The sequence below is a fragment of the Trachypithecus francoisi genome, unplaced genomic scaffold (genome assembly GCF_009764315.1).
Source record: "Trachypithecus francoisi isolate TF-2019V2 unplaced genomic scaffold, Tfra_2.0 Lachesis_group19, whole genome shotgun sequence".
In the NCBI taxonomy this organism is placed as follows: domain Eukaryota; kingdom Metazoa; phylum Chordata; class Mammalia; order Primates; family Cercopithecidae; genus Trachypithecus; species Trachypithecus francoisi.
This window is the reverse complement of record NW_022681464.1, coordinates 30,807,832-30,821,137: the sequence shown is the minus strand read 5'-3', so window position 1 is coordinate 30,821,137 and position 13,306 is coordinate 30,807,832. Positions and strand designations below refer to the sequence as shown.

At 36.0% G+C, this 13,306-nt stretch overlaps 1 protein-coding gene across 4 annotated transcripts in view; it reads right to left on the bottom strand.

Annotated features, from left to right (window-relative positions):
- The window catches only part of ZNF521 (zinc finger protein 521), a 294,684-nt gene that overhangs the window by 20,750 nt on the left and 260,628 nt on the right, over nt 1–13,306 (bottom strand). For all 4 annotated transcript variants that reach the window (XM_033178089.1, XM_033178086.1, XM_033178088.1 and 1 more), the window contains 2 exons: nt 8,977–9,108; nt 6,495–6,610 (listed from right to left, as the gene is read on the bottom strand). In XM_033178089.1, the coding sequence (XP_033033980.1) occupies nt 6,495–6,610; nt 8,977–9,108 (248 nt within the window). The remainder of the gene's footprint in view (nt 1–6,494; nt 6,611–8,976; nt 9,109–13,306) is intronic.

Genomic DNA, 13,306 nt, shown 5'->3' with positions numbered 1-13,306 from the left:
GAGGCCAAGGAGGGTAGATTGCCTGAGCTCAGGAGTTTGAGACCAGCCTGGGCAACACAGTGAAACCCCATCTCTACTAAAATACACACAAAAAAAGTAGCTGGGTGTGGCAGTGTGAACCTGTAATCCCAGTTACTTGGGAGGCTAGGGCAGGAGAACTGCTTGAACCCAGGAGGCAGAGGTTGCAGTGAGCCAAGATGGCATCACTGCACTCCAGCCTGGGCAACCGAGCAAGACTTTGTCTCAAAAAATAAATAAATAAATAAATAAATAAAACATAAAAAATAAATAAATAAATACATACATAAATAAAATTTAAGCTCTGTAGGAAATAAAGAGTAAGCCCTTGAAAAATACAAAAAGGTGAGAAAATGGGGATGAGGGTTACTTCCTCTCGATGTGCTGTGAATACACACCCTTTCATTCCTCTTGTTTACCAAAGAAGATTTCAGCCTCGCTTGGAGGAAAATATGAAAAAATAAACTAAAACAAACTTTTTTCCAAACTACACTCCAATTCTTCTACCTTGTCTTTCGTGGAGGGGTAAAGTAAAACCATTTGTCTTAGCCACACCTCCGTAACTGGATGAAAGGCAGGGGAGTATATTAGCTTGGAATACATTTCTGAAAGCAAGTATACGTGTTTAGTTTTGTAGTTAGAGGTTAAAAATCAAAACAAAGCCCAAGACTCCTAATCACTTGAAAAGGATGTTTAAAAATAAGAATTTTTACCTGGAAACTGATTAACATGAAATTTTGCAATGAGGTATGACTCATTGCCAAATTATTCCAGTAAGCTAGGACAGAGAACTCAGGAAAGTTCTGATATGTCTGAGATAGAGATTTTATTTTCAAATAATGATGAATCTGGATTTTGTTCACTTAGGTCAGGACTAGGAAAGCAGCAAGAAGGTCACAGAGCCAACGTTCAGTGAGTGTCTATTATGTTCTCCGAATTCCATAACCATCCATCCAAACCAGCAGGCGTGCCTCCCACCCGATTCTCCCAGCTGGAGAAGAAACGTGTTTTCTTGGAAGATTTATAACAATTGATTACATATTACCTCATATAGTAGCTATTTCTTTGCCTATCTTCTCTTTCCTAGTAGATTGTAAATATATGCCTAATTATTTTAAGTATGCCATAAAGTGGCATCATGGTGAATTTAAAAAGATGGAATAATATATATATTATATATGTGTGTGTGTGCATGTGTGTGTGTATATATATATATATTTTTTTTCTTGAGACAAGGTCTCTCTCTCTCTTTCTCTCTCTGTCACTCAGGCTGGAGCGCAGTGGTGTGATCATGGCTCACTGCAGCCTCAACCTCCCCAGGCTCAGGTGATCCTCCCACCTCAGCCTCCTGAGTACCTGGCACCACAGGCACCTCAACTTGGGTAATTTTTTTTTTTTTTTGGTAGAGACGAGGCTTTCACCATGTTGTCCAAGCTGGTCTCAATCTCTTGGGTTCAAGTGATCCGCCTGCCTCAGCCTCTCAAGTGTTGGGATTACAGGCATGAGCCACTGCGCCTGGCCTATAAGTATTTTTAATAAGTATATTTTCTTAATAATGGCATTGGGACTATAGCAGTATGTAATATAGCATTTGTAATTCTGACTATTAACAAGGACTCCTAAATGCCTCATCATGCATTATTTAATTATTTGAGACAGATTTTGTGTTATACTCACTGAGAAGCTAATTTAGGACTAGTAGCTAAGTTAGCAAGGGACCCAGCAAGCCACTCAAAGGGGACAATTCAATGCTGTATTGTTGTCTTATATGTCCCATCCCATATGCAGGAATTCATTTTTCCTCCAGTAATATGACCATAACACTCAAGCACCAGTTAAACTGTGGTGTGAAAATATGCATCAGAAACAGGTGATTTGGTGGAAAAGTGATTGAGAAGAAAATCAAACAGCTATAGTGACAATTACACATTTAAACCTTAGAGATTTCTGAAAGTCTCGGTGTATCCCTCAAATGTCAAATTACTACTGCACTTTGAATGTAGGAAACATTGCACTCATGACTTAATGAAGGGAAGGGCTGGGTATTAAGATAATCTTTGATTCAAAAGGAATTGAAATACTAGACTTTCAGAGCCTAAAGTTCAACTAGACCAATTTCTTCTACCAGTACTGCAGGAATTCCCTCAATCTTCATTAAATTTATAACAAGAAGCCTGACAGAATTTTCTATGTGGACACGTCGGGAGAGAGGATGATTTGATCACTGCCATCCAATAGTAGCTTTTCTGGAGGCACCAATTAAACAGCAATTAGTGTACTGAAAGAATGTGGCCTATTCAACAGGATTTTTACAAACATCACTTGCTCACACCTGCATAAACCACTTTGGATACAAATATGCATTGTAGGATATTATTCTTGGACCATACCATCCTCTCTCAAAGTAGCTTCCTTAGGTTCTGTTGAAAAATTTTGAGGTCTATTAGGAAAACATGTGAAACATTGAACACATTCATTCACTTAAAAAATAATAAAATGTTCATTGAGTTGAAATAATGGACTCTTATTCCAAAGCACATATCCTCTCCTGGCAGCATGCTAGGTGGCCTTTGAAGTGTATTAGAATTTCTTGCAAAAATGGAGGGAAACTCTACCAAAAGAGAAAGGTTATATCTTGCTACAAATTATATTATATTTTTATGTGTATATATGTATAATGATATAATGTTATACTATATACATTATATAAAATGTATATATATTGCAGAACACTTGGTCAGCAAGGTTTATGGGTTGTGTGATGAACATAACTTCTACACTGGCAAAAAGTGTGACTTAGATTAAATGTTTCATAGAAATAAGGGCTTCATCTGGCCTAAATCTAAAAGGACTTGTGGTTTGTGACGTTCAAAGGATGGTGCCTGAGTGCTTGATCTCCTGAAGATGAACAGTGTATAATGAATTATCTACATTCTGACTGGCTTGGTAAGCAGTGCAAATGAAGGTAACACACCACTATATATATGTGTACATACATAGTATATGTACACACATAGTATATATACACAGAAGTACACATACTTATACATCCCCATATACATATATATGTGTGTGTGTATATATATATGGTGGCAAGTAATTTTCATTAACATTCCCTCATATATATGTGTATATATATACATATTCACAAAAGAATGCTTCATATTTTCAACTGGGTATAAAGTGAAGGAAATGTAAATTATGTATTATGGTCATGAAATCATTTATGTACATTTAAAAGATATCCATAGTGATGCTGATGGTCAATTCCAGAATGCTTAGCCTAAACTTAACCGATTATTCTCACCTTGATAGAAAAGCCAAATAAATTGTATGCTTTAAAATCTCTAATAGGATTGCAGTTCTTAGGCATTTAGTTTTATAGTCTCTTGTGAAAAGTCCTACTTATTTCTTAACTTTGGTGGCATAAAAAAGTAGATGAGTTCAAGTGGTTTAAAATTTACATTTACTTTGCACACCAAGGCATGAACTACAGTGGGCTGATAAAATGGCTTCATTTTTCTACTCTCTTGTTACTTTGGTTATAGATCCTATTTTCTATTGTCACCTGAATTTTAGAAAATTTTTTTCACTTGTCCCAGGAAAATAACAAAATGTTTCATGGTTTTTGTACACTTACCATCCCATTTTCTATACAGCAAATACAATAAATCAATATTTCAAAATTACATTAATTCCATCCTCTAAGCACTGGTATAAACGCAATTTGGGTAATGAAAGCAAATGCACAGGACCATGAATGCCAAAAGTTAAAATATAAAAATAAAAACACTTTCAAAACTAGAAAGTCAAGTTAACTCTGATCCATTTTTCTTAATGTGTTGAAACTAAAGCCACTGATATTATTGAGGATTTCAGAAAATAGACCCACATAGAGATTCCGATAACTATGAATTATAGCTTTGTGAAATATTGACTGTGTAGTCAATGTCTCATCTCAGATGCATAATAATTATCACATACTCACCATAAATACTGTTCTTATCTAGGGAATGATTCACATATTAAACCTGAGTATTTGGATCAAGAGCAAATATATATAATTTCGAGTTGTGGGATTGGAAATATAAGGCTCACAGTTTTGGATTACAGAGTAAGTCTCTGTTTGGCCCAGATCACAATTTGAATGAGTGAGTCAGAAATGTTTTGGCAGATGTTTGACTAAAAAGGTCACAAATACTCAAAAAGAGTTGTGTGTTCTGCACTAAAATTTCTATGCCAGTGGTTCTCAAAGGGTGGTCCAGGGACTTCTGTGGTCTCCTAAACACTTTTGAGAGGTCTGTAAGGTCAAACTATTTTCACAATAATATTAGACGTTATTTGCCCTTTGCACTCTCATTATCTCAAGAGGGACAGTGAAGTTTTCTCGAGGCTGCCTAACATGTGATGACATCATCTCTCTGACAGCTAATAGAATGTGTGCTTGTAGTCCTGTATTTAATAGATTTCTCCATTTTGATTTTTAATATGGAAAATGATAGTAACTCACATAAACCAAAGCCCTTTGTGGTCCTCAATAATTTCTAAGAAGGTAAAGGCATCCTGAGATCAAGGAGTTTGTGACTGGTCTATGCTAATTGTAGAAAAGAGTGACTACTATATGTTCCACATAGAATAAAACTCAAAAGTACATCATCATAAAGGAAACCTGGAATCTTGAAGGATGTGATTAATTGCTTCATTTTGTCTGCTCTACAATGGGTCAGAGGCCACCGCTACCATAGTGTTGAGTTCTTTTAACATGTTGAAGGTACTGCCAGGTGAGAATCTACTCATACAGTACAAAAGTGGAAGTTTGTTGCAAACATTTTTGTTTTCAAGAACACTAGATAGGAATCAGTCTCTATAGAAACTCTACAGCTTTGATTTTAAATGATTACTTAATTCTGCCTCACAGTTTACATACTAATTAACAGCATTACTAGGTATTTTGGCCATATCCTTTATAGATTCACAAAACCAAAATGACTTATGCTTTCATACCTATGCAATAAAAATGTAGTATTTTTTCAAACAGAAATTTAGATTATTTTAATAAGATGTATTTTTAAACAATAGTCTAACTTGACCTATCTTCTATATTCAATTCAGGAACAGATGTGACGGAATAGCATTTTTAGAAGTGATACAAAGTAAGACAGTAACTTTAATTTGGATCTACTGACATATTATGTCAATTAAATGGGCTCACCCATCCTTCCTTATATTTTGTATTTCGTCTCCTTAACTTATTATTTGTTCACTTTTAGAATGATAACTGAGAAGATAAACTGCAAATTCCTTATTTTGACATATAACTCACATAAATCTCATTTCATCAGAGCCCAAGGAAGCACAAAGTGGCCCCAGGACCCATTGTGGGAGGGAAGACTGAGGAATGGATGGGCTCCAAGTCCCTCAGTCTTGCCTCTCCCAGGTCAACCAGATCAGCTGTTTATTTGGTTCAGGGATTCAACGTGAAAATTAACTGCAACCCTCATTTTAGGCTAAATACCTGTGTTGTTAATAATAATACTCATAATAACAGAATAATTTTCAGTTTGACTCTATTCTCCTCCACGGGAACCAACAAGATCGAACAAAAAGCATGTTACTTTCAGATCATTTCATCAGAAAAATAAGGATAAGACATTATACCCATTTTCAAGGTGAAGTAACATTAAAAATAAGTTATTTTCCTTTTATAATAGGTGATATTTCTGGAATACAATCTAGGTCTCTGACTCATTTTTTAAAAACTACCAGTCTATAGCTAAGAATAATAAGAATAACCAAATCTTCCTATGTTTATATCTTATATCCATACCCATCATTTCACTGTATAACAGCCTGTAAGTGTGATGTTTATTTCTTCATATCTGAGGTTCAGAAGACTTACAGACCAAGATTAGTCACACATTAATCAAGTGGACCACTCAAGGCTAGATTCTATGTCTTTGGGTGCAAAATTTTCAACTATAAGGCTTTGGTTAAGTAATACTTACTCTATTCCATTAAATGGAAGATATACATACTGGACAAGAGTAGATTTCTTTCTTTTCTTCCTCTCTCCCTTCCAGTTTTAAGCCCCTCAGGACAACAATAACCTGGACATCCACCCAGCTTGGAGCCCAGTGGGAACAGAACATGAATAAAACAGGATTTGGGAGAATGAGTCATGACAAGCGAGGTGAACGATCCCACAGTCCAATAAACCTGACCCCTAAGTCTATCACACTGGGTCAGAAGGTCCAATTATAGGTCTGTTCTAGTTCTTTTTATGATTGACAGCAGCCAGAGGCAAAATTACTTTGGTGTCTATTAATCCAGGCTCTAATTTTCCCTTTGCCCCAATACACACAAAGCATCATGGTGGCCCAGGGTGAGTGATACTGTGAATCCAGATTTAAAATGCCCCTGTTTCCTATAAGAATAGCAACTGAGTTCAATCCCAGTCCTCTTCATGAGGACATTACCTGCAGCTCTGTTTGGAAGAAAAACTTCTGTGGACATTGTGTACAGTCATAGATCTTGTCTTCTTGTCCATGGGCAGAGAAAATATGCTGCTGCAACTTGTTTGCTTGAACAAATACTGAAATGATAAAAGAACGGTGAACTTGGGTTATTTTGTTTCCGAAATGCCCTCAGTCAATGACTCCGCGTGAACAGCACGCCTCCCAGGTGTGACTTACTGCTGGAGACCTGGGGAGAGCTGAGTCACATGTGCTCATGGTTGGGTCTCTGGCTTTTGTTAAGATGCACTCTACAGAGCACCTAATTCAACCCAAACAGCTCCAAAGTAAAGGTTTATGGAGGCCCTGCTCCCTATAAATCTTTAAAAAATAAAGCCGAAAACTGTCAAATGCATAGCTCTGTCTCAACAGAAATGACTCCTATTTCTCAGCAACCCACAGGTTAAGAAATCATAGATGCCAAAACCCTGTTTATTGTGTTTGCCTAAAGTTATAGCTAGCAAACAGTTCTCTATTTAAATGTGTTAATGCTAAAAATCATATCCCACAGCTACTCTGGGGCACTGTCTATAAATGTGAAACAGAATGGCAGGTAAATTCTCTTTGGATACTTTAAGATCAACTCAGCCTACACACTGAATGCAAGGGTTTCAATAATATAAACATGTTCAATTTTAATGACTACAAAACAAGGCCCTAAGACTGTGTAACAGTTTACCTAGGAGACATACTATTAATAATTAAATTGTATATGCCAGAGGCAGTGTTTGGGTTGGCAGAACTGACTTCTGATGGATGCCTGGTGCACTGTGACCTAAAAAAGTTTGCATCTACAATATTAATCTGTATAGGCAGGGAAAGGATTTATTAAAGATGTTGGCATTTGACTTTGACTCCATTCTAATCATTAAAATTATTCTAATTGCCAGCCAACCTAAAATATTAGAATATTGTTCTTGTGAGTCATACATTTTAATCGCATTTCTCATTACCTTAAAAAAACTGCTCAGATTTCCTTTCCCACCTAACACACTTTATATTGGAAGGGTTTTAACAAAATTGTTTTCTCTAAATTACTTCAAGATATACTAAAACAATTCAGGTCTGTCTGCAGAGAAAATGCAGACTGTGTACAATTAATGCATTTTTGTCTCTTTATCCATATCAACAAGAAGAAATGAGGTTTTTACACAGATTTGCAGCTCATCTGCATATAACTCAACACATTTTATGAGGCTTCTGGCTACAACATGAAAGACCTATTTTATTAGGGGTCTTAGTTGTGAGGTGACCTATGACCCAGTCCTCCTTTACGAAGACCACAAGCTTTTATAAAGAACCCAGACTCTTGACTCATTGTATCTTAAGATATATACTACTGATGGTAAACCACAGCAGTATATGTTTTTAAGTATAAACCTGGAAGAATAAAAAGAGTTCCAAAAGAAGGATGAAAAGTGGCTGATGGAATTATTGAATGAAGGAGCCAAACAGGCAACTGTTGAAGGCAGAGCCATCAACGTACCAGGTAGTAATTGTGCTAACTGTACAATGAACATGGCCCCTCTCCTTTTATTTTATCACAGAACAGAAATCTATAGGCTGAGTTCAGTGAAGGTAAATAATCAATGCTTGGAATTTTGCTCTGCAAACAAAGAAGTCAATTTTGAGAGAAGGATATATTCCCCCTCCTCCAACAAATAAAAAGGCAACATAGCTTGAGGGGCTTAACCACTGAGTCCAAAACACATGCAAAATAATCACAGAGGATTTTCTAAAATAACTTTGTCATTGTTAGGGGAATACCAGAAATGTGTGTGATCACATTTCAACCCCCAAGGGCTTCAAATGAAAGTTTCAGATTTACTTTTTTTTTTCCTGCTAAAAACTGTAATGCTATCATATCTGTTAAAAAGTTTCTTCTTAAAAGTGTAAATGGAGATCAACTTCTACTCTAAAAATCCAATTTCATAGGCAATAAATGCCTCATCTAATCTGTTTTCTATGTCAGATAATTTGGGGTGAGTTTTAACAGTTTGTATTTCTGGTGGAGAATGTTATGAAATTCTCCATGTTTAAGTAGCAGACATGTGCTGACAACAAGGCTGCACTTTTAGTTGAACATCTTGTCATTAAAAAGCAGCTCTGTGCAGGGAGCCTTACCCGTGGTAACCTTTAACATCGAGAGAAAAAAAAAAAAAAGTGAACACAACATGTATGTAGTTTTCCAAATGGAAAAGTGCAAACTTCTGAGAGAACTTGAAATGCCATTTGTTCATCCTGACAGTTAACCTTCCTGCTCATGTGAGCCTTTAAGTAGGCTGCGATCAATAATGCTAATAAAGCAGAAATCAAACATCTTCCCCCCAAATTGAACTGAAGTCATGTCTGTAAAAGGCCACAGCAGTGGGAAGTAATGCTTTGGTAGGAAAGACATGATGTGGCCATCAGCCTCTCCTGTGTCTTCCTGAAATAATCTTCCCACCTGTAAAGCAGACTGGACACTTGAAGGTGCCTCCCATCCCTTCAAAGCTGTGCTCTATCAGGTGGCACTGGAGTTTGGCAGGAGAGTCAAAGGTCTGGCTGCAGAGTTTGCATTCATGGTTCAGTCCTTCATCTGCCAAGGAAAACACATGAACAGAAATGGTGAAAACCTGTCTTATCTTTAATACACTAGAGAGTTATCTTTAATTGCATATATTAAACTATTTCCATCACCTAATATACATATGTAGTAGCATATATGGTTTCTGGTTATTTCACATTATTCATGAGTTTATATCAATTTAAAACAGTTCTGGAATTTAAAATCCAAAGATAATCGGAAGTCAGATTTTATCTTAGGGCTAATGCATTTTATTAAACTTTTAAAATATAATTGATATGTCAATAATGAGGCATTTCTTTTTCTCTAATTACCATGATATTCTGGGCTCTGTATTTCCAAAGTCCTAAAATAAAAGAGTGTGGACAGCTTCTTCCTCAGTGATTCTCCTCTGGCTTATCTAGAAGGTCCTGGAAGTGTCTGTTTCTAACCATAGGTCTTCAGCAGTATTCTGTTGATCAAACTATCTTTTTCTGTTTCCAAGAATTTCTGGCAATTTTGAAGTATCATCAATAGGACAGTCTCTTACAAATGCCCTTTTCTCTGCTTCGCACCTCTAGTCTCCCATAGTCTTCCTAGTTCATCTCTCCCTTAACTCTGCAAGGCAGTTTCAATTTTACCCCCAGAACCAGACTCTGCCTCTGTTTCTCCAAAGCACTTTTGTGACCTCCAGGCTCACTTGACTAGCCCTGAATTTTTTTGGATATCTTAAGAACGAGAGGGCAGAAAAATATTTTGATGTCATAACATTGCTATATAAAGTGGAGAGTTTTGTTACACATAGACACTTATTTTAAACATTTATGGATTTTAAACATTTAAAGTTAAAATTTAAAATTTAAGGATTTAAAATGTAAGGATTACCCTAACTTATTTCATTGTGCAATTGTAAGATATAAAAAACTAGGGGCACTAGAGCTCGCAGCCTAGCTGACACTGACTTAGTGTTTGCTGTGTTTCAGAACTGCTCAGAGACACGAATTCATTTAATTGCCCTTAAACCCTATGAGAAAAACTACTATTAGTCTCATTTCACAGATGAGAAAAATGAGGCACAGAGAGTTTAAGTAACTTTGCTCTGAGTCACAAGGACTCATAATTGGAAGAGCCAGAACTTGAACGCAGGCAGTCTAGATTCAAACCTGGGCACTCTGTCTTCAGGGGCCATATCTTAGTAGATATGGTGGGGCACACATCCACTACTTCCAAGACTACTTATTAAAGGGTAGAGGCTGCACTTTAACCTGACTTGTTATCACATTATACTTTTATATTCTCCTATTAGCAAAGATTAAAAAACGCTACTAAGATATTCTAGGTCTAGGGAATGAAAGACGTCGTCACAGTATAAGGGTAACAAGTCTACAATGCAGTTATTTGCTTTCATTCAAAGACAATATGCATGTGTAAGTCCTTCGCCAGCTGATATTACTGGCAATACCAAGTCCCAATTACAAAGTGAGTTATTATTAGCTAACTAGGAGTAAAATCACTCTATTTGTATTCCTAATCTTTCTTCACATACAAGTATGAGTCTTTAGAAGCAGAGGATTGGAATTTGTAAAAAGAGAAGCAAAGCACTAATTAAGCCACCCAGTACTGTCTACATTTCACAAGAGATAAAAACCTACTCTGTATCTGGGTGGCACAGTAAATTCCTTGATTATAATTATGTAAGAAGGAGTTTAATTGTGCATACTGACATGACAAGGGGTTATACAAAAAGCTTTAGGGATTATATAAGATCAAGGGTTTTTTCATCTGTTTCTTTCTTTTTTTTAAATCCTGAAGTCACCAAAAAATTTCCAGATTTTAGACGTTAAGAAATATAAAAAACACTATTTATTGTAAGAAATTGGATTGGCAAGTTAATCTTCAGAAATACTTGCTAACTTTAAAAGTTCTCTATTTCCTTAATGCTACATACCTTTATTTTGAATAGTAAGAAGGTTACTAAGGGTTTTCATCTCCTTTTAAAATTATGTGGGTTTTGCACAAGAACCAAGAGATGGCCTATGGATATAAGCTGATATACACCTGTTCCAGAATTTTAAAACTTGCAATAGGTGTGATGTAACATAATAGATCTGGCAGGTTTTCCTGGGGATAACGATTGACTGTCACATGAACATAAAGTGAATTATGCACATTAGGATGCTCTGTAATGTAATATTATCTTTCTTGACTATGAGTATTTTGTTTGGAAAAATAAGAGAAGGAAAAATAAATAAGACGCATGTACATGAGTGCAAGGAAAATGTACTCATTCATTTTTATGTATTTCTTACCCAAAGAAAAGAGAAGTTGCATCCCAAAATGTTAAATAACCCAAATTCGGTCAAGTGAATTCACAAAAAGGTGATACGCAGGCATAAAGGTATTTGCGCCTTATTAGTGCATACTTATTTTCTACATATTCTGTCTTTTATTTGTGAAAGCACTAAGTGACAGCAACAGTAACAATCACATCTAGCATTTTCAGAACTCTTTTTATAGCTTAAAAGTCCATTGTAATGTTAACAAAAAAAAGTGGGAAGTTCTACCTGCCTTTTATTTTTAAGTTACACCGTGAGGTCTTTCCCAATAAACTGATCTCCTAGTTATTTCCACAGGAGAGAAAATATATAGGAATTGTTACACAGCACATTATAAGATGAGCAAAAGCCAATACGCTCTTAGGTAGATGTTGAGAGTCCCCCCTTTTCTCTCACCTTTGTTCACTGCCCTAATCCCCCCATCTTCACACTGGCTTATCACCTCAAGCTCAAATGTATAATGAGAAAGAGAGATAGTAACACAAAACATTCTTACAACTTGTTAATATAATTCATTCTGTATTTTTTTTAATTGAGGGCAGCACAGGTGGTAACAGAAAACAAAACTTACTTATAATAAGAATTCCAAAAGTTTATCCTTATTCAGAGTCCTTAACTCTTCTCTTCTAATTCCACATTTACCTTTGTATGGCTGACAGCCATGTCTGACTTTTCAAAGAATTTCTGAAAACCCTTAGAATTGGGGGGGGATCTGGCTGAGTTCAACCCCATTTCTTTTCAAAACTGAGCTTCTCTCCTTTCTTCCCCTATCTGGTATTAGGTAGTAAAGAACAGTAAATGTAACTGCTGTTTTATTTTAAAGCCAGTGTTCTTGATGTGATACTATCAGCATCCCTACTCAGGATTCTGCCCACAAAGCATAACCTGAATTGTGCCTTTCCCCCTCCTCTTCCTAAAGGTGCCAAAAAGCTTAACAAATTCAATCAAAATAACCATTTCTGCTCTCTGGAAAGGTAGCAGCTGACAGTAATTGGATAATACCGGCTGACTCATTTATTAAAAAGAGATTCAGAGTCAATTGATTTAATAACCATTACAATATTCCATTAAGGATATAATAGGCTAGTACAGCCCTATTTTTTAATTAAGAATTATAGATGGGATCTTCGAATGAAACTTCTAGATTTTTCTTCTCCTTTTTGCTTATCTATAGTCTCCAGATTTTCTACAATGAGCACAATTTGCCTTGTAGGTTACTTTGAAATTAAAAGACAGAGGAAAAAACCTACCCTTTCTATACCCTATTAATGAAGATTGATTACAACACTGAAATTTTGCTAGCTAAAAAGTTAGATAGGAAATGAGTAATATTATGAAGTATAGAAAAACTCCAGTTTTGCCCAATTAAACTTAAAAGTTTTCTAGCCCACTATGTGCAAAAACAAAAGTTAGCAAGAGGAAAGAGAGAAAGAAGTATCAGAATGCAATTTAGCTATATGAGCAAACATGGAGCTTTCTGTATGAGCCTGTATCTTTCCAGAACACACGGAATGCCCCTCTCTGTTGGATACTGAGGGAAGTGTATGTGCCTAGCAATGGGGGTCCAATGTCAGAGTGGGACCTTTACCATTGAGAACATGCTGGAAGCCAGCAACTTCCTGTCTTGGTCACCCACTGGAAGGCATGACCAAAGCTACTCTAAGCATAATTGAGAAATCATTTCACATGTATAGAAATTTCAGCTAAAATAATTATTTCCATTTGTTAATCTTCATTTAACTGTGAACATAAATGTAAACAGGAATCAAGTCTACATAAAAGAGACTGATGCTAATGTAAATATTTACTCCAATATTAAATGTTTCAAAGGAAAGCGTCTGCATACATAATTGGACTACAACCTCCCTGACTTAGTAGGAAACGTGATAATCACT